A 20,454-nucleotide genomic window follows, 5' to 3' on the forward strand; every position below is an offset into this window, starting at 1 on the left:
AAATACTAAGCAGACCCAATGGCCTCAAAATCTAGTAATAGGCCTAATTCTTTCATTTGTTCCCAATATGGTCTCTCTGAAAACAAACTCACTCTTATGTACGTGACTTATAAATGTTGCATTTTGTTTCTTATTATCAGAAAACTTACAAAGTCTTACACTTTAAAGTACTGTGCTGTAATATCATGTAAATTATTCACATAGTGTTGATACTTTATTTTGTTGGTATAAAATAACAAAATGGCAGCATCCATACTTTCCAAGAGTAAAGTAAGACTGAAAGAAGGAGAAGAAAAGAGAAGAAAAAGAGAAGACTGCTAACTCTTACAATACTCAAATACAGGAGTATGATAATTCCTACAATTTTACATAACACAATATGATACCTACACAATGATTTGGTCAATAAAGCAAACCTTTTGACAAGAAAACAATAATACCTATTCAACATCACAACAGCAGGAGGAAAATCTGATTTCTGAAGAGGAACAATATGAAAAAGACCTATAGCAATGATATTGGTTTTTTTCCTTTTTATCATGTTTCTTTGACAATGTAAATTTTGAAGTATAAACCTATGTGAAGAATAGCAACAAGTTTTAGAGAATGATAAAGCTACTATATTTTACATGTCACAAATAACAAATAGTGCTACAAAAATCTATCCCTTCTATAAAAAGAAAGATTTCTAAAAGAAAATACATCTCCCATACTTGACTGTTCATGAAGTTATATTCAACACAGTAGATTTACTCACGAACGGTAAATGTCAAGTTTACATTCTTCTTTGCTGATAAATTCATATTTTTTTATACAGAAATGACATAAACGTATTATTCTTTCTTAAGAAATAAAAACTATTGTTCCTTGCTTTGAGTTTCATAACAGAGCTTAACCATTTTCTTTTCCTCCTTCAGAGAGCAGGACACCAACTAGGCAAGCACTCTATCAGTTGTTATTTCAAAAACGCTATGGAAGTTTAGTAACGGAAGTCTCAAGATGGTGAAAATGAAATGATTCAATGTCAATAATGCGGTTATGTGCTCATTATACTTCAACTTACCTAATACACTGACAAAGGCATCAAAAAGGTGAAATGTAAGCAGGGGCTCTTTCAAGTGACCATAGTAATCTGCTATAGTTTTAAAGACGTCTTTTTCAAATCCTGAGTACATAGGCTGCTTCAAATCAGAACAATTAGGCCCTGTTAAAAGAAAATGAGAAAGAGCTAGAAAGAGACACATTAACAGGACAACCACTTCTAAGTATTAGTCTCTGTGCGTATGTGTGGTGTATACAGATATTCAAGGTAGAAAAAAAGTTTTCATGGGAAAAATTGATATTAAGCAAATTGACATGACATATTTTGCTTACACAAATACGCTTTATGTCTAAGTTGAAATCTATTATAAAATAATGAGAAAAATCACTGGCTTACTTCCATTTTAAAAGAAACCTACTTGTTGAAACCCAGCCCTTCCAAAAGGCATTTTTATTAAATGTAAACAATGATAATTTTCTTTGAAATATTTAATATTTTCCTAGTCTTGATACAGTTGAAAATAACAATTAGCTCACATGTATAATAGACAAGTTATAAAGCAATTTTAAAACATTTCATTATATATGTAGAATTCTAGAGTCAGAGCTGAGTGAAGTAATCAATTTCTACCTCTAAACTACTTTAGACTAATAAGAATTCATACTTTTTCTTAAAGGTATTCTGAAACAAAGATTTTACATTGTGTCTTATATTTCATTCCAATTATGAAACTCTCATATTGATCCCCAACCAACCATCAAAGGATAGTACATCAAAAAGAGTCATACTGCAAAGTTGGAGTAACTTTAAGAAGCTTAGAAAAACCTGGCCCCAGCCATATCCTATGCCAGCAGCAAGGCAAAGATCCACTTGTATCTGGGACCAAAGAGGAACAAGAAATGCTTAGCTCTCTAGAGAGCTGTCAGCAAATGCCCCTCAACGATCCATCCAGAGACCATAGAAGTCCCATGAGGAACAGCTTACGCAGCCTTCTCTATTTCCATCACAGCACAGAAAAAAGGAGTATGACAGCTCTGGCCAAGTCTGGGCCAGCAGAAAACATGACTAAACAACTGTACCCAAACAGATGTCTACCCTCAGGAGAACGAAAATGAAGCCAGTAAAAACCGAAAGGAAATTCCTCCTACAGAATCGTTGTCACTAAAGAGAAAGGATCAAACCAAAAAGAGACAATTAAGCATTCTAGGCCTTCACATTTCAAGGCCACTGGGACACTATAAATACGGCTTCTTGTTGGTCTCTTTAAATCTCTTCTTACCTTTTAATATTCTGTACAATTCTTATAAAATAACTTAATTTGATTAACTAAAATAATAAAAATTTTGAAAGATCTATATGTGTGGTGCCACATTAATCTAGCAGCAAACATAGCCACCATTTTTGCTCGTTTCTTCCTCTGAAATACTGCAAGCTTAGTCAATTGAAATACTGTAATTAGTTTGATACGTCTCAGCAAGCAACACACTTTGCCTTGAATTACTCCCTCCCAGGATAAGTATGTAGTTCATTCTAAGCAGTTGTACCCCTCTTTGAACATTTCATTATTCTTGTTAAAAATATGCAAAAAAAAACCAACTTTCCCTAAAAATGCCAGTGCATAGTGCGCTCTATAAGAGGCCATATTTCTAAGATCTTTAATTTCTTAATCATCTTGAACTTCACAATATTTTTTTAATCTAGTGTTTTACAAATGTTATTCCTGACAGATTTTGGAAAAGAATTGTTTGTATCTATTTTTGATTGAATTCTTGCAAACTACATGCACAAAGAAGAAAAAAAAATCACAGTTAACCTGGTTTTGTATTGCTTTAGCATCAGTCCTTCATTCTATGGCTAACCATGAGGCTAGCTAACAATGAAGTACCAGGCCTATGTGCACATGGGCTATAATGAATACAGGTGGACTTAAAGGAAAGATGGGAGCAGTAGATTTACAGAAAAGGAGGCACAGGCCTTCAAAATGCCACATAATCAGATATTCCCTATTAGATGACTATAATGAGAATCTAGACTCGTTAAAGACAAGGATAAGGAAGAGGACATGACTTTGACAGACTCAAAGTAATTTTGGGGGCCAATGAGAATTTGGAAAAAATAATTTTATAAAACTATTCAAAAAGCTGACCTTACCCTTTGGCTACCTTTTTTCCTTTGACACATAAACAAGCATTTTAATAGACATGCCAACCACCTGTAAAGCAATGTGCACTTGTTACATGTGAGACATGTCTCTGTCCCCAAGAATCTCTACCCAATATACCTCTACCTTACACGTGTGGAAGACACAACTAAGTGGCTCCTCACAGCTTTCCTCACCACTGATGAGTAATTCCAGTTATTCTACCCTTTTTGCAAAAGTGTGGTGGCTTTACGTATACATCTTACTTGAGGGAAAGCTATACTCTTCACCAACGCATTTTGATCATCACTGAAAATTCAACATCACAAACACACCTTAATATATACTTTACAACGTATGATAGCCTAGATGTGTTATAATGACTTCCTCTGTTCATTTCCAGCTGATCTACTTCCAAATCCTTGGTTTTCCAAAAATTCAGAAATGGGTAATTTAATTTGCCATTTATACCTTCTATCTTGTCTCTGCCAACTCTGGCCAAAGACATAATTTAAATTTAATTCATTTCAAATGATTGAGCAAGAATAAAAAATACTCCCTAAGCTAAAACCACAGCACTCTACATCTCAGAGTTTCCAAAATATTAATAAAAAAAAACAAAGAAATTTTTAATAGTTAAACACAGAGAACTCCGGGCTTCACACAATCCAATATTGCTATTCATATTCAGAATTATAATATATAATTATTTTCTATATATTACCACTAACATCACCCACAGTAAGCTGAATAGTCATTTTAGTTTCGTTCCATAATTTAAAAGAAAAACAAAAACTAATTTCAGTTAAGTACATAATTCAGAATCTACTAATTCAAGAATTTATACACCTATCTCTGTACATACTAGTCTCACCCAAAAGGGAAGAAATTACCTCTCTGAGGTGATCTGTGAGACTTCAAAAGGCCCTGAAGACCAAATATCACCATTATCAGTTAGTTTAAATAACTACAATTCTTCTCATTAAAGTCACTTGTTTGAGGTAAGCCATTAGCCATTAGAATCCCTTTTTTGGGTCAAGCCTTTTGAAAATCCCCAGAAAAATTGTAGTGTTAAGGCAGATACTATAATAACTAATTCCTTCACAGTGCCTATGACATCCAATAAAATGGATATCATATGCCTATCAGATGGATTTCAACTACCAAAGAAAAAAACCTTAGAGGGATTACTCTGGTCCAAGCTCCTTCATCTTAAATCCAAATTACTAAGAGTCTTTCTTGTTTCTCTGCATGTAGGTCCTTCTTCCAAACCATCCTGCATGCCAGTTAGATTAGTCTTTTAAAACATTTCTCTCCCACTTAAACTACTGCCCTATAAAAATCCAATAGCAGACAGAATCTGCTGAGCAAACTGATGATGTAAATATAGGACATACTTAAGAATACATGTTTTAGGAATAAAAATATAGGTTTTAGAAATAAAAGCCTATATACACACTATTAACAATGTTACATGCAATATTACTAATTTTTCTTTCCTCTAATGAAGCAGTCAGAAGAAGTAGCGTGGACTTTATCTACAGTGTGATTATATGCACTAGAAAATGGAAGCACAAAATTCTTTTAAAAACGTTCTATAACTCAGCCCTTTCACTAAGTCACAAATTTATCACTAAAAGTACAGTAATCCCAAAACAATTAACTGCCAGTCTCACAGGTGTCAAATCAATGTTCAGGCCATTATGTGAAAATATTTTCTAATTCAGGACACTCATTTCAGTTAATTTCATGAAATTGGACGATAGTTAGTACTTACAATTGGCCAAACACTTCATTGCTGACAGCACCCAATGAGGAAGTTCTTCTGCAGAAAAGTAAAAATAAAAACATATTTTATTCAACTGCATATAACTCAAGGAATTACATATATAGTTGGTATCATAAGAATGTAGTTTTCATCCAAGTAATATAAAACATATCTGCTAATCACAAATCACCTATTTATATGTCAAAATATTTAAAAGATGAAAATTTTTCTTAGCAGCAGTGTTACAACATGTACTTGTATAAATCGTGCCTGCAAAATTCTGTAAGGGCGAGATGCACTTTTTAAAGCTTTAGTAGAAAGAAGAAATTTGATAGTTTGTTCCAAAGAAACAAACAAACAAATCTATTACCCTAAGAATTATAGAAGACAAAGAACAACAGAAATAGCAAAAATATTAGTCATCAAATGCATTTGTGAAACCAGTTCACCAAATACCAAAAAAAAAAATAAAAAGTAAAAATAAAAGGTAAATTCTGTATGTCCAATGTCCAATATAAGAATCATTTTACATGTTTCACTTTTCAGAATGTTTTAGGGCAACAAAGTTCTACTGACATGTTAGTATAAGCTAGTTGTACTAAGATAGCTTTAAAATAATAATGGTTAACATTGCTACAAGAAGTCCAGCCGAGCCCTTTGGTAGAGTCTCCTTCCTTCCTGAAAAATTTACTTAATAAGATAAAAGATGTTTGGTCACCTAACTGGTAGCTAAAAGCATTAATGTTTGCTGTACTCAGAGATGCAGAAGAATTTTTGATGTATTACAAAGGCGACACCGCCCTCAATTTATGTAATTTAATTTATATGTTGACGAGCCAGAAAACTTATGAAGTCGCAAATCTATTTGTTTCCTGATGTCCTCCATTCCTGATTCAGCTATAAAAGGGAAACATTTCAGATTTCAATGACACGTTCTACTCCTGTCAGGAAACAGGGCCTAGAGAAACCTCTTCCTCTCTCTCCACTGCTCAGGCTCCTTCTGGTACAGCTCTGTCTGCTGCCCAGGAGGCTTCAGTCCAAAACCTAGTAATAAATTATAAGAATCCAAAAGTACCATGCCAACTTCCCACATCCAAAAGTCATCTAGTTTCAGCTAATTTCCAAAATCAAGGGTGTGAAGAAAGGAAGAAGCAATCAAAGAGCCCCTTCAATTTTAACCCATCCCTTATCTAGGGGAGGGAAGTTATATAATCAGTTTGAGGATTCTGACCCACTTACAGGTATGTTGACTGTATTTTCACAAATGAAAAACCAAGATAGGTGGCTGCTAAATGTTTTTCTTCCTGATTTGTAAACTGGCTCGGAAGGGTATAAAAAAATTAAAGCACCTTCAACATTTAAAGAGCTACTTTTATTAGAAAGAAAAAAATGACATAAACCAAGAGCATCCCAGAAAACCTGACACAGAGGCATCATAATAAAAAGGTCCATGAGAACTTAAAATCAATCATACCACAGGACCCACCTAAATAAAGTGACTCAAGCTCTCCGTTAGGTCTTAAACCCACTCATTCTTTAGGGATTTTCCAGAGATAATATAGAACCACTTCATGCCACTTCAGTGTGGCTAACACTGAACTAGCCTCTGGATGGATTCTGCTGAGGTTTTCACTCCAGAATATTTATCTTTCTATAACATTTCTTTAATCTAGACAATTAGTTAAGAGGTATTAGGAACTGAGAGAATGCTATATTTAATGAGAGGGCAAATTTATTTAGGACCTAGAGAAGAGTCAAATAGAAGGCGATAGACCTGTATAGCCAACATATTGAGTCAACTAGAAACCAAGTGATTTTTATGCACTTACTTGACTTGTCATCAAGGATAACAACTCCCTGCTTGCTCACACTATATACATTATGGATGATGAACTTGGAGTTGACAAGTTTAACGTCTAAAACTTCTTCTAAAGAATCTAAGCCAAGGATTTTCTGTAAACTAAAAGACAAATAATAATTAATTAGATTAATTTTTAAAAAATCATTACTTACCCAAAAACCCGGCACACTTAACGATCAATCTTTAAAATGCATTGTTTTCATACATTTTACCCAATCTTTGTGGGGCAAAAAAACTAGATATTGAGAATGACAGAACAAACCTGAAAGATATCCTTTTGCAATTATCATATTGCTTCACTAAGTTAATAACGTAATACAATGAATATCAAGAAAAATGATTTTATGAGTAAACCTATCACAGAAACAAAAATTGGTTTATCCAATAATGAGAAATTGCTAATAGTACATCTTTGTGGGAAAATAACTTGCTATATCATTAACTTTAATTACCTGTCATACAACAAAAACCTAAAAGATCAAATTTTCCCGTTATGTGTTTCATTAAGCTTAAGATTTTGGTGTTAATAGAAAGTTAAGAACTTTCAAATTTCTATTCTTGGCCATTATATGACAACAGAAAATTCCCAGAATTCAGTTAAATCATATTTGATAAGCAGCACAACTGCAAATATTGCAATCAAAGTCAAGATTTCTATACATAATTTCAGAAAAATTAAATATGCAGAGAATAGGGGAGAAGCAAATTAAAAAATAAACCACTGAAAGATTTCACCAATATCAAATGCACATACTATGATAACGTCATAGACTTCCATATCTCTTCCACATTGGCCTCTGTCAGCTGTCTGCGGCAGACGAGACGGCAAGCCGGTACCTCTCCAATAGCAATACTGTGACGCTTGTACCACATCTCAGAATTCTAACAGGGTGGTGGTGGGGCGGAGGGGGAGAGCAAGAGAGACAATAAATATTTCAGTAGACAGTGGTACAGTTTTATAGGTATGTTTCCCCCATAATTCCAGCATTTATTGGTTTAAGAGATATTTATTTTTATTTCATTTTATTTATTTTCATTTTTTTCAATTACAGGTGATATTCAATAGTGTATTAGTTTCCGGTGTATAGCATAGTAGTTAGACATTTATGTACCTTATAAAGAGAAATTTCTTTTATTTAGTTATTGTAATTTGATATTAAAGAAGAAGAAATATAAACTAACGTTTTTGTATGGGCTGCAGAGAAATAAAGTATAACTCTTAAAGATCAAGTCATATTATAAGCGAATATTCAAGAACTGCAAAGGAGCTATGACAATAAGCAGGACATTAAGTGGCTATTTTTTTTCCTGTGGGAGCTTCAACTAATCAGTGAAGTAGCGATGAAATAAAATTTTATTAATTCAAAATTAAGTCAAGGAATACCTACACAAATTCACACCCTGTCCAAACTGAATGATCATTTAAGATTAAATTATATTATATTCAAGAATTCTCTATTTTCTGTAAGCAAAAGTCAAATAAGTACAATGTTAGATAGCAGCACCCAGATCGTAGGCTTCTGCAGGAGGCAAGTAAAACATGAGCTCCACAGAACAGCTGGAAATGGCAAGGAGAAAAACTAATGCCGGAGAGATGAAATAACTTGCTCAAAGTCACGCAGCTTTACCAGTTCCACATTCTTAGTGTCTCCCTTCTCACATTTAGGCTACTAGACATAGTCTTAAAACTTCCTTTTGGTAATCACAGAGACAAGCTTTGAATTTTTAAAGGCAAAACATGAGAAATCATTTACGAAGAGTTTCTGTAGTTTTTTTGCAAAAGCATCATTATAAAAAAATCTTATTGATTTGAAAAAAAGGAGCTGGAAAGTTGTTTGTTGATTTGGTTTTTGGTTTGATTTTTGGAGAACTGTTGAATTACAAAAGAAGCCGAAGGTCACATGAGTTTGTGAATTTTTTTAAAGGATCTAAATTAGGTGTTTATTTTTCAAGACAGGCATATAAGTTGTTGCATTTGCCTAGCAAATCTACTTCTAATAAATAAAATATATTACTTTTTTATTCGATATGGTCCAGCTATTAAAATAATATTGAATGTTTGATAACACACAAAATGGGCATAACAGTGTTCTAAGTGAAGAACACAGGTTACAAAAAAGCTCAGCATGGTCTCATTTTAGTGTTAAAAATATGCATGGGAGACAGGATATACAAGAAAAATGTTAATGTTAATTCTCTCTGGATGATATTATGGGTAATTTTTTTTCATCTGTCTCTGCCTATAAACAATTCTATTAAATACATAATAACAGAAATGGTAGTTAAGTTACCAAGTACCTGTGTGCCAGGCATATTCTAAACACTTTATAGATATGAACTCACTTGATTCTCACAGCAACCTTACCCCAGAGGAGAATTATCATCCCAGTTCCACCGAAAACAAAAGTGAGACACAAACAGTGAAACAGAGAAACAAGCTCAGTTAGCTGGTAAGTGGAGAAGCCAAGATTCAAACCCAGCAGTCTGGCTCCAGAGCCCACAGTCTCACTTTCCACGGCAAACACAAGAAATAATTTTATGCGTTTCATTTATTTGACGTAATGGGTAGGCAAGAGAGAAGCTGAGACAAAAGAAAAATAAAAACCAACAAGCACAGTGGAGGCAGAGACAGAAAGAGGGAAAGTAAGAAAGAAGAAATGAATGATAAGCTCAAGTGGAATTATAACAAGCAGGGAGCTTTCAAACCTCTACCACTTCATTTAAGGAAGAAGTATGAGAAAAATTATCAAAAGAAATGTAGATACAGATGACCAGGAAAATGATAGACCTTAGCGGGGGTGGAGGGAAGGGTTGATGAATCAAGACACTGATATACCACTTCAGGAGTCCTGAAAATATTCTGAAACTGAAAATGGAAGATGAAAGTCATTGTCATCAGTGCATTAAAGTGTGCAAATGAGGTTTTCCTAACAGTAATACCAGGAATATTACAACTTCCCATAACTAAATAGAATAGAAAAAGGAAGTTATTATATTGATAAAATACATATATATTAATTTAATATGAGATTTTATGTTTTTTGTATAAACAACACTGGGTGAACTTATAATAAAAAAAAGTCTGTTGAATAACTACTCTACTGATGAGGTCATATTAAGTGTCTAAATACGAATGTGCAAAAAAAGTGTACCTTATCTTATGGAACTTATATTTTAATTTTATCTAGGAGAGAAACTATCACTAAACCTTAATTAAGTACTCCTCATTAGTAATGAATTAAATAGTCCTCAAACACCTTTTGTGCTCATTCTTTCATCAGAGTAGTTCCACTTTGTTTTCTAATAATCGATTTTTGTACTGTATGCTACACCAGACGATGAGCCTTTTTAGACCAAAAACTGTATCACATATTACTGTATCTGCAGAGCCTAGCACAATGCTTGGCACGCAGGAGACAATAAATCTTTGCTGACTTCCAAACGTGACCTCTCCTCTAAGTTCCAGAGCATTTATCTCCATCTGCCTATTAGACACTTCCATTTAATACAACCCAACTTTATCATCAAACACATTTAAAACCAAATTCATCATTGTCCCTGACAAATCTGCAAGCTCTTGTGGAGTCCCCACTTCTGTCCCAGTGCCATTCTTTTTCTTGACTTATCTTTGATAAAGCCTAAGCTGCTTAACTATTCTCGCCAAACCGAGATATAATACAGCCTCTTCAGACGAAATTTTTTATTTTTAATTACATTGCCTAAAAATGTTTCATCAAATCTTTTCAAACAAAAGTCTGAGTTGGACATCTAGTCCTATGAGACTAAATTAACTTACAATATTAGTGTTAGTACAATTATTAAAAACTGCCATAAAAGAGTTTTTCTCTGTATTTTATTATTTAGCATTATTTCAATCTTGATAGTCTTCTACTGAGGATGTTTTAAGGAAAAAGTATGCCTCCCCAAAAGGAGTTTATCCTACAACGAGCTTGGGTTTCCCAAGACTAGTAGAATCCACCTTTGTTCATATTTTATTGTAGGGCTCATTCCATAATACTCCATGCCCCAACCTTCTCATTCTCAAGTGGTAATAATTATAACAAAGTTTAGGAGGAGGAGACAAAGAAGGAAAAGAGCAAATTATAAAACGGAAAGAAAAAGGAGATTATAAGGGAATTTTAACAGAAAACTGCTTGAAACACATGAAAACAGCTATCACATATTCAGCCAAAATATCAATTGGCAAGAGTGAAATAATGCAAAAGCCAGTCTTTCTTTGTTCCTGGTCTCTCGGCTGTTGGCAGGTAAGCTATTGTCTTGAAGCACTTTCAGACGATTGTTCATAAGGAACTGACAGAAAGAACTGGACTAAGCCTGGTGTTCACAGACTAATACTTATCTCTCCCTGCTGCTAGCCCTCAGTCTTTTAGTAATGGCACTCACCATCACAACTGGCCTCACTGGGATATTCTCTTGTGATGTGCCCGGTGGGGGGTCATTCCATTCTGGAAATTTAATAACATCCTTTCGGTATGGGGGCCTCTTTGGATATGGTTTCAGGGGTGAAGAAGAAGGAAATCTAAAACCAAGAAGAAAATTACAGTCAGTAGAAGACAGATATTTTAACAATAGTCCCCACTTCTTATATCCCTGAGAATTTATACAAAGCAAACTTCAGATAATAAATGAATTCGTACTTAATCAAATCATTATGCATAGCTAACTGTACCCAACAATATATGATTTTTTAAACATATTCATTCATCATGCCCATCAAATAACATTTATGAAGAAAAATAGGAATCAAACATGTGGCATTTAAGTAAATAAAACCTGTTCTCTTATCATTTGACTTTCATGATTAAATGTGTTCTTAATGGGATGTTTCTTGGGTAAGCCACTTTTTTCACCCAGCGCGAAATCCTTACTGTCTCATAACCCTAGCTGAAATTTATAGATGGTAGGTATGCAAAGAGAAATTATTGATAAGTCCTCAATAATACTTGCTGAGGAAGAGTATATTAGCATACAAATTATTTGACCTAATATTCATTTTTGTAACTATTTCCAATAAAGATTAATCCTCCTTCCCTAGAACACTCAACACACTAAGATTGCCTTTGGTCGAGAAATCCATCTTGGAAGAGGTAGAAAGCTGTCCAATATCCTTATTCTGCCTTTCAGTACTCCTTCACTCTTCCTATCCCTCTGATGTATCACTCCTAGACTCATGCATTGAGGCTTAAATACAATCTAACTCTCTTGAAGCTGTTCTAGACCATATGCAATAAAGAAGAGAAAGGTAATTAAATACATATTTTTCTCAGAGGATCTTTTTCTATTAGCTTGTTAGAAAACAATACACTGCACTGCATTACACTGAGAAAGCAATGCAAGAACTCTAGTTCTTAATGTTAATTTTTTATTAAGCCAAAATAAAAGCTTAAAATCTTGTTTATGATATCCACAAGAAAAATAATTCAAATGATTGATAAAGAATTTATTCCTAATGCAAATGCAGAAATAAAAAATTTTAAAATGTCTGTAGTTTACAAAGAAAGTTTTATCAGGGTGAATCAGGAGAATCACAAATAATAAGAGTACTATGGAAAAATGTTTCAGAAACAGTCAAAATAGACTTGAAAAAACAGATGACTGATGGAGAGAAGTTGAGTTTCATCTTCTCTGAAAAGAATATTCAATGATTGCACTTCAAAAGGTCAGTTTTGAGTCAGTAAGAAAAAAATGAGGTCTGGAAATCATTAAATCAGATAAAGATAAACTGAAAGATAGCTTAAATTTTTGGTATTAAGCTACCAAATGATTATTTCCAAATGATTCCAAACTATATATTAAATGAAATTCTGAAGCCAGTGAAAGTGATCCCAGTTTGTAAGTAGAGGCTGGCTTAGAGAAAAATTCAACCCTGTTTCTTAGAGGCCAATAATCACAACAAAAGTCCTATTTCTAGCCAAAGTATAGCATGTATGAGTGTACACATGCACACGCACACACACACAAAGTCACTACACACACTCTCACATTCACATGTAATACTGCAATATAATTCCAGGGAATTCACAGACCACCCACCTTTCAGTCCTTTAAAAATTAAACACAATCCCGACCCCCCGCCCCACCACTAATACCCACTGCCCACTGCTTACCCTCCCCTCCCCATTCCCTAAACTAGTGTGAAAATGTGTGGGCCTAAGTTTCAAACCTTGAATTTCTCACAAACTGTATGTCCTTTGGAAAGTAACAGCATCTCTAAATCACAGTTTATTCATTTGTCAAATGAAAGAATTAAATTGGATGACCTATAAATTTCCTTTTACATTCAAGTTGTGTTTCTTGAATTTCCACACCCAGAAACAAGTATAGTTGCTCCTTGAACAACACTAGTTTGAACTCCATGGGTCCACTTACACATGAATTTTTTTCAGTAAATATACAGTCGCCCCATATGCCTGGGTTTGCATCTGTGGATTCAACCAACCATAACTGAAAGATACTTTTGCATCTGTGGATACAGAGGGCCAACTGTATGAATTTATCTGTGCTATTTCATATGAGGGACTTGAGCATCGCCAGATTTTGTTATCTGCAGGGGTCCTGGAATCAATCTCCCATGGACTCTGAGGGATAACTATAGTTAAGTTTTGGGGGAGTCAAAAGTTATACACAGACTTTTGAGTGAAAGGACGTCAGCGCTCCTATAATTGTTCAAGGGTCAATTATAGTATCTTCCAAAGACCAAAGCTGAATTTCCTATGTGGAGAACTGTGACAGGAAAGGTCCCAGACAGTCGCTTTCTTCCTCCACCCTAAGAAGATGAGGTCTTTGCCTAACATCTGCAGCTATCAATAGCAGATGTGGTTTCTTCACAGCAGTCTGGCAACCTGGCCGGAGAAGAAATGCGGAAGAGCTCTCTCTAGTGGACTACTTTTATTTTATGCATTGAAAGTATTCAATTTAATTCTAATATTTTAACCACGTCATCTTGGCCTTGAAAGCTTGTTAGGGATGGTCTAGAACAAATGTCACACTTTCCCTTGGAGGAATTAAGACCCAAAGGAGGAAAGCAACATATTAAAAGTCTCACAACTAACTGGCCAAGAGAGGAAATCTTGCACAAAAGATTTGCAAGCACTTTAGTAAGAAAGTTATAAAATTTTATTAAAAGTCATTAAGGAACTAAGTTGATAGAAAGATACATCATGTCGGTGAATAAGAAGATTCAATATCATAAAATGTCAATTTTCCTTATAAAGATATAGAGTTACAGTGAAATTCCAATCAAAATATAAAGAGTTTTTCATGAAACATGATAAACTGATTTAAAATTTATATGGAAATGCAAGGGGCTAAAAATAATCAAGACATTCTTAAAAAAGAAAATCAAAGTGCGGGGACTTGCCCTACCAGCTAGCAAGTCTAATTAAGATAAGATAATCTGGTAGGGCAATACTGATGGCACAAGCCATAGTTTCTCGACCTCAGCACTACTGACGTTTGGGGCCAAATGAGTCTTTGTTGTGGGACGCTGTCCTGTGCACTGCAGGATGTTTAGCAGCATCCGTGGCCTCTATCCCCTAAATGCTAGTAGCATCCCATTCAAAGTGTGACAACCAAAAATGTCTTCGTTGTCCCCTGAAAAATGGCTCCCAGTTGAAAACCACGGGCATAGACAGACAATCCAAACCAAACACACACATATATTTAGAAATCTGACTGATGACAGAACAGACATTACAGATCAATAAGAAAGTACAGATGGTTCAGTAAGAGTTCTGGTCCAACTGGATATCCATTTGGGAAAAATGACATTGCATCCCTGTAACAGCACCGAAGATGTTTTACGATAGTACCTCCCCATCCGCATGCTCTTCTACAACGTGATCTTGCCACTACCCTACCAGGGGGTAGGGTATATTTCTCTACTCTTCTGAGTATGGGTGAGTCCTCCTCTCTAATTGCTTAGATAAACGGAAAATGGCAGAAATGACAGCGTGGCAGTGCTGGGCACTAGCCCTTAACTGGCCTGAACTCTCTTCTTGTCTCTTGGAACTCTCAGTCTTGTATCACTCATTCTTGCAAAGCTCCCTCCTGGAAACCAGCCATCATGGAAGCAGTGCAACTACCCTGAGACCAACATGCAACAAGAAGAAGCCCTAAAAGATAAGACACTGCGTGGAAAAAAAACTGAGGTCAAGGGGCACTAAGCTCCAGACCTGGGAATGAAGCAGTCATCATGGAGGTGGATTCTTTAGCCTCAGCAGCCCCAGCTGATACCCAACAAAGCCCATCCAAATTCCCGATCCAAAAAATATGTAAAATTTATAAAGACTGTTTTAAGCCACTAAGTTTTTTACACAACAAAAGATAATCAGAACAGAAATTTGTGGCATCAAGACCAGGCAGTGAGTGGAGACCTGAAGGGCCTCAGGGAGAATTGTTAGTGGAGGCTGGACTAACGGGGAGGAAGTTGTTATTGGAGGCTGTAGAAAAGACACCTGTTATGTAGTAGCATAAAGTTCAGTTAAAACTGTCACCTGCAATAACATGGAAAATACAAAAGGCGAATCTGGCAAGGGGGTTTTCCAGGATGAATGCTGACACTGCCAACTGGTTTCTTTTAGTCTCGATAACAAGATACAGATAGAGAGAGATGAACTAAAGAAGAAACTGTTCCGTTTTCAAGCAGAATTTAGAGGAAATATAAAAGAGTCATACCTTGAATCAAAACCAAAACTATTTCTCTTCTCCAATTTCTCCCAGCAAAACATTCTCAAAGTAAAAATGGCCTTATAGCAAATATCAAATTCAAGATGGTTCTAGTAAAATATGGTCTCAGGGTAGTTACAAGTGTGTGGCTGTAAGACTTTTGCTGTAACCTCAGAAAGATTTAAAGCAGTGTCTTATAAACCATGTTGCTTAAATTAACAGTGTAAGAATCTTAAGGGTATTGTACCACAGCAGACTTATAAGCAACCCAAGGCAAAGAAGAGCCTGTCTCAAAGAGATTTATGAGTAAGACTTCTGTCTAATGGACTAAACCACAATCAGATTCATAGAAAAGGCACAGCATTTCAAAACAACAGTACTAGCAGAATCACCATCCACTTGGATAAAAAAAAGAAACAGTTCAAAATGAAAAGAATAGTCAATAATCTCAAGTTTCTCTTAGCAGGAAGTATCTGAGAAAGCCCTTCCACAGCAAACATATATCAGCTCTTGTGGAAAAGGAAGAATGACTCAATGCAGAGCGAAGAACCCAGAAGGCAGAGTTAGGAAAGAACCACACAGAATCACTCCCAAGAAACAACTGTGCCCCAATCAAGGAATGGCAGACCTATGTTCAACTGCATTTTAGAAGTGTTACGGGACAGTGATTGTTAAATGTGATGCAAACATGGAATGGATTTGGGGAGTCTTGATGCAGGGAGTGAATTTAGTTTGCAAATAAATGTTGTTGTGGCCAGCATGTATTTTCCAAGGATGGTCACAACAAAATCTCCATCCCGTATGCTCTTCCAGAACGTGACTTCGATACTCCCCAGCAACAGCTTTCTCTACTCCTTTGAATGTGATGGGCCTTGCGATTGCTTTGACAAATAGAATATGGCAGAAGTGATGCTTTGCCATTTCCAGACATAGATCTTAGCTGCCTGGCAGTTTCTCTCCTGGCCTATTGGAAATACTTATTCTTGGGATGCTCAGTCTTGGGAAACAACCTCTTGGAAGCCAGCACAATGGAAAGACAGTGACTACCCTAAGACCATCATGCAACCAGAAGCACAACCCATGCGGAGTTCCACAGAGGATGAAATCCCACGTAGAAAGAGAGAAGGGCCAAGAAGCACAAAAGCGCCATGTTTGTGAGCAGAGAAAGAAGCCAATTTTCTAGCCCAACTGATGCTTTGTGGCGAAGGGGCAAACTACCAGATGATGAGCTCTTTCTAAATTCTTGTCACAAAACCCATGAGCAAAATAAAATGTTTTAAGCCATTAAAGTTTGGGGTAGACTGTTTCTCAACAATACAAAACCAGAACAATCTTGAATTCATACTATGAATAAAAATCATGGGCCAAATCCTAAAACTTAAAGCACAATATAAGCAAATCTCTCTCTGAGCTTGAGTAATGAAGGGACTCATTTTAATCAAGATATAAAAAACACGGCATAAAAAATTGATATTCACTTACATTAAAACTTTTCTGTTCACCAAAATATCACAACGTGAAAAAATGGGAGATCTTTGCAATCCATAAAATTGACAAAAGATTAATAACCAGAATATATTATTTTAAAACTCCTAAGAATTTATAAGAAAAAAAAAATCCTATAGAAAAAGGCCTAGGACATGAATCAGGCATTTCCATATATGGAATCAGGAATGATGAATAAAAATATAAAAAGATACTCAATCTCATCAGTAATCAAAGGAATTCAAAATAACATCACAAGGAGACAGCATTTCACATTTACCAGATTGGTAAAAACTTAAGCCAGTCAATATCAAATATTTTCCACTACCAAAGAAAAATTAGCACATCCACCATGGAAAACAGTTTGGCATCACCTAGTAAAGTTGAACGTATCTTCTAACCTAATTCCACTCATCGGTAACTCCGTGTATCCTAAAGAAACATCCACATGTGCAAAAGGAAACATGTCCATAAATGTTCATGACAGCATTGTTTAGAACAGCAAAAAAACTAGAAGCAACCCAAACTGCCACTAACAGGAGAATAAGTAGATAGATTGTGGTATATTGATAAAATTGAATAGAATGTAGACGAGAAAATTCCATGAACTATATAATTAAATATATCAACATAGATGAATCTCAAAAATCATGAGAAATAAAAGAACAAGTCAGAAGAATATATACTCTTTGATATCTTTTACATAAAGTTAAAAACAGAGAAAAACATTTCAGAAACAAATCAATATCTTGTTTAAGGATACAAGCGTAAGTGTTAAGAACAAGAAAGAGAAGCAAGGGAATGATTAAGACAGAAGTCAAGATATTGATGACCTCTGAGGAGAAGATGCAAATTATGGGTAAACAGATATCTGCTGTATCATTTTTATATAAATTGTTCAGATACAGTTATACATTCTTCTGTGAAAGATATATTTTCAAATAAAATTGTTTGTGAATATTAAGAACAGAGCTCCCTCTAGTGGGCTGCTTGTTTTTGCTTTGAAAATTATAAATTTAATCTTAACATTATGATCATGGATTCTAGAATTATAAAGACCCTTAGAGATAATGTAGTAAAAACTCCACATTTGAACACTGAAAAAGCGATACCATTACAGGAAATGGCCACAGCTAGTGATACAACAAAACAACTCAGGTCTCCTATTGCCACATCTATCATCAAATATTGGTTGGAAAAAAAAACAATTAGAAAATAATCTGTACCAGAACTACTGTCCTCTGATGAACTTACTTGAAACAAATTAGAATTTATTAACTAATCAATCAGTAAAAATATTCTAGGGCATCTAAACCACAAGGAAAACATAGTTTATAATCTTCATAAATTTGACTCATAAATAACAGAGGGCACAATTATTTAAACTCCTTTCTGTAATATATACTAAACTATTACTTCAGCATCAGCAGAAATTGGCAGCTTCTACAGCCTTGCCTGCCTGCCTCTTTGCCTTAGTACATAACCTAAAGCCTTTGTATAAAAAAGCCAACCCGGTAGTGATTATTGTAGAGTCGACCTCTCTGAGACTGCCATTTCCCAGAAACCCCTGGGTAGGCAAACCCATGACAATGTGCTGGGTTTTACTGGGATCTGTACCCATCGCACATATTTTTCTAGCCTAGCAGTGCTCCATAGTACCGTATCACTTAAATGCTGAAACGTAAAGTTTTTGAGGGAAGGAGAGTGAGAGATGAAGCTGGAAAAATAGTTAGTTGCCAAATTAAAGAAGCCTTTGAACTCCCACATCAGCAACTGCCCCTTATTCCATATGAATCACAATTCCATTATGAGTAAAGGATCAAATGAGTGTTTTTAAGGAGGAGAGAGATGTGGTCTGATCTGAAAGACTCTCCTACTTTAGATTAGTAAAACTATTTAGAAAGCAAATTCCATTTGCATCAGAATATATAAACTACTTATGACTTTTTTAAAATGTGCAAGATATATAGGGAAAACTATCACTTTTTACAACAGCACCAAAAACTATGAACTACTTGGATCTCAATCTAACAACTCTTGTGCAGAGTCTGTATACTTAAAGCTAAAAACACTGCTGAGAGATTAAAAATGTAAATAAACAAAGAAATACCATGTTCATGATTTGTAAGACCCAACTGTTAATGTGTCAAATCTCCCAAACTGATCTACAGATTCCACACAATTTCATTCAAAATCTCAACAGAAATTTTTATAAACAAGTTGATTCTAAAATCTTTATGAAAAGGCAAAAGAACTAAAATAGCTAAAACGATTTTGAAAAGAATACAGTTGGAGGACACACCACCTATTTCAAGATTTATCATAAACCTACTGCAATCAAGACAGTGTTGTACTGGAGACAAGCTGGACGTACAGGACTCGTACGGTGCTATGTCCCATGTACGTATGAACACATGGCCCAGGAACCACGAGGTCAAAGCAGGAGTAGCCCTACTCACCACCCCTCCCAGTGACTCATCCCCACAACTGGAGGTCCTGTCCCCTAAAAAGAAGTACTCTTCCAGGAGACACAGCAGAGACTTTGGATTCTTTGTGGCAGATCCAAAAACAGAATCACTAACATGGCAGGAGTAACTGACCCTGACCAGCAGGAAGAAGGCAGGCTGCTCTCACCCTATCAGGGCAGGGAGGAGTACCCATGGCAACTCTTGGTATTTTCTTGTCCCACTGTAATTGTGATTGAGCATGTACAGAAATATCGGCCTAAGAAGTGCATGATTATCAAGGATCCTAACTCTCAGAAATGGACTGTTGGGTCACACTACCAGGTAAGCCACCCAGAGCCTGCCAAGGTGACAGCTGAGGGTGAGGAAATTTCCCGTGGAGAAGGGAGAGGGTTGTAGCCAGGAGACTAGCTGCAGCAATAGGGGCTGTATTCTTCCAAGTAAATTCTCTTACATTTCGTCTCAGGAAGAAAGCCCCATGAGCATGAGTGGAGAAGATCTGTAGCACAAGAAATGGACTGTGCTGGCCATGAAAGTACAAAGCCCATGTCTCCCTTCAAGAAGCCCACATCCTCCAAGCTCTCGCTGCTGTACCTTTCATGCTTCCCCCAGGATGCTTCCAGCACATGAATGAGCGCCGTGGGGGGTTCTGGAGCCAGGCCAATCATACCAGCAGACACAGGACTCCTCTAGCAGGCAACCTCTGCCCAAGGACTCCCCATGAGTCTGGCCAAGATTTTCTCAGAACTGTACACCTGTGATCAGAGGCCCTTCCTACCGGATTCTTCTTTCCCTCTCTATTTCACAGCGGTTTGACCTGCATCACAGTCTGAAGACTCACCCTAACTCCTATTCCTTTCCTCTTTATCCTTTCCAGGTGCCCCACACCCTGGCTTTAAATCAACAGTCTCCAACCTTTTTGGCACCAGGGACGGGTGCTCCTATGAGAATCTAATGCCTGATGATCTGGAGGTGGAGCTGAGGCTGTGATGCTAGTGCTGGGGA

The 20,454-nt window shown here is 35.9% G+C and overlaps 1 protein-coding gene and 1 long non-coding RNA gene across 2 annotated transcripts in view; one reads left to right on the forward strand and one right to left on the reverse strand.

Annotated features, from left to right (window-relative positions):
- LOC120608205 (uncharacterized) overlaps positions 1-2,329 on the forward strand; it is a 31,776-nt gene extending 29,447 nt beyond the window's left edge. The window contains exon 3 of the long non-coding RNA XR_005654329.1: positions 1,719-2,329. This is a non-coding gene — a long non-coding RNA (uncharacterized LOC120608205). The remainder of the gene's footprint in view (positions 1-1,718) is intronic.
- The window catches only part of DEPDC1B (DEP domain containing 1B), a 52,131-nt gene that overhangs the window by 23,262 nt on the left and 8,415 nt on the right, over positions 1-20,454 (reverse strand). Inside the window, exons 3-7 of the mRNA XM_039869986.1 lie at positions 11,216-11,351; positions 7,566-7,693; positions 6,780-6,910; positions 4,960-5,007; positions 1,064-1,204 (exon numbers count right to left, since the gene is read on the reverse strand). Of these exons, the coding sequence (XP_039725920.1) occupies positions 1,064-1,204; positions 4,960-5,007; positions 6,780-6,910; positions 7,566-7,693; positions 11,216-11,351 (584 nt within the window). The remainder of the gene's footprint in view (positions 1-1,063; positions 1,205-4,959; positions 5,008-6,779; positions 6,911-7,565; positions 7,694-11,215; positions 11,352-20,454) is intronic.

Source organism: Pteropus medius, unplaced genomic scaffold (assembly GCF_902729225.1).
Source record: "Pteropus medius unplaced genomic scaffold, Ma_sr-lr_union100, whole genome shotgun sequence".
Classification (NCBI taxonomy): Eukaryota; Metazoa; Chordata; class Mammalia; order Chiroptera; family Pteropodidae; genus Pteropus; species Pteropus medius.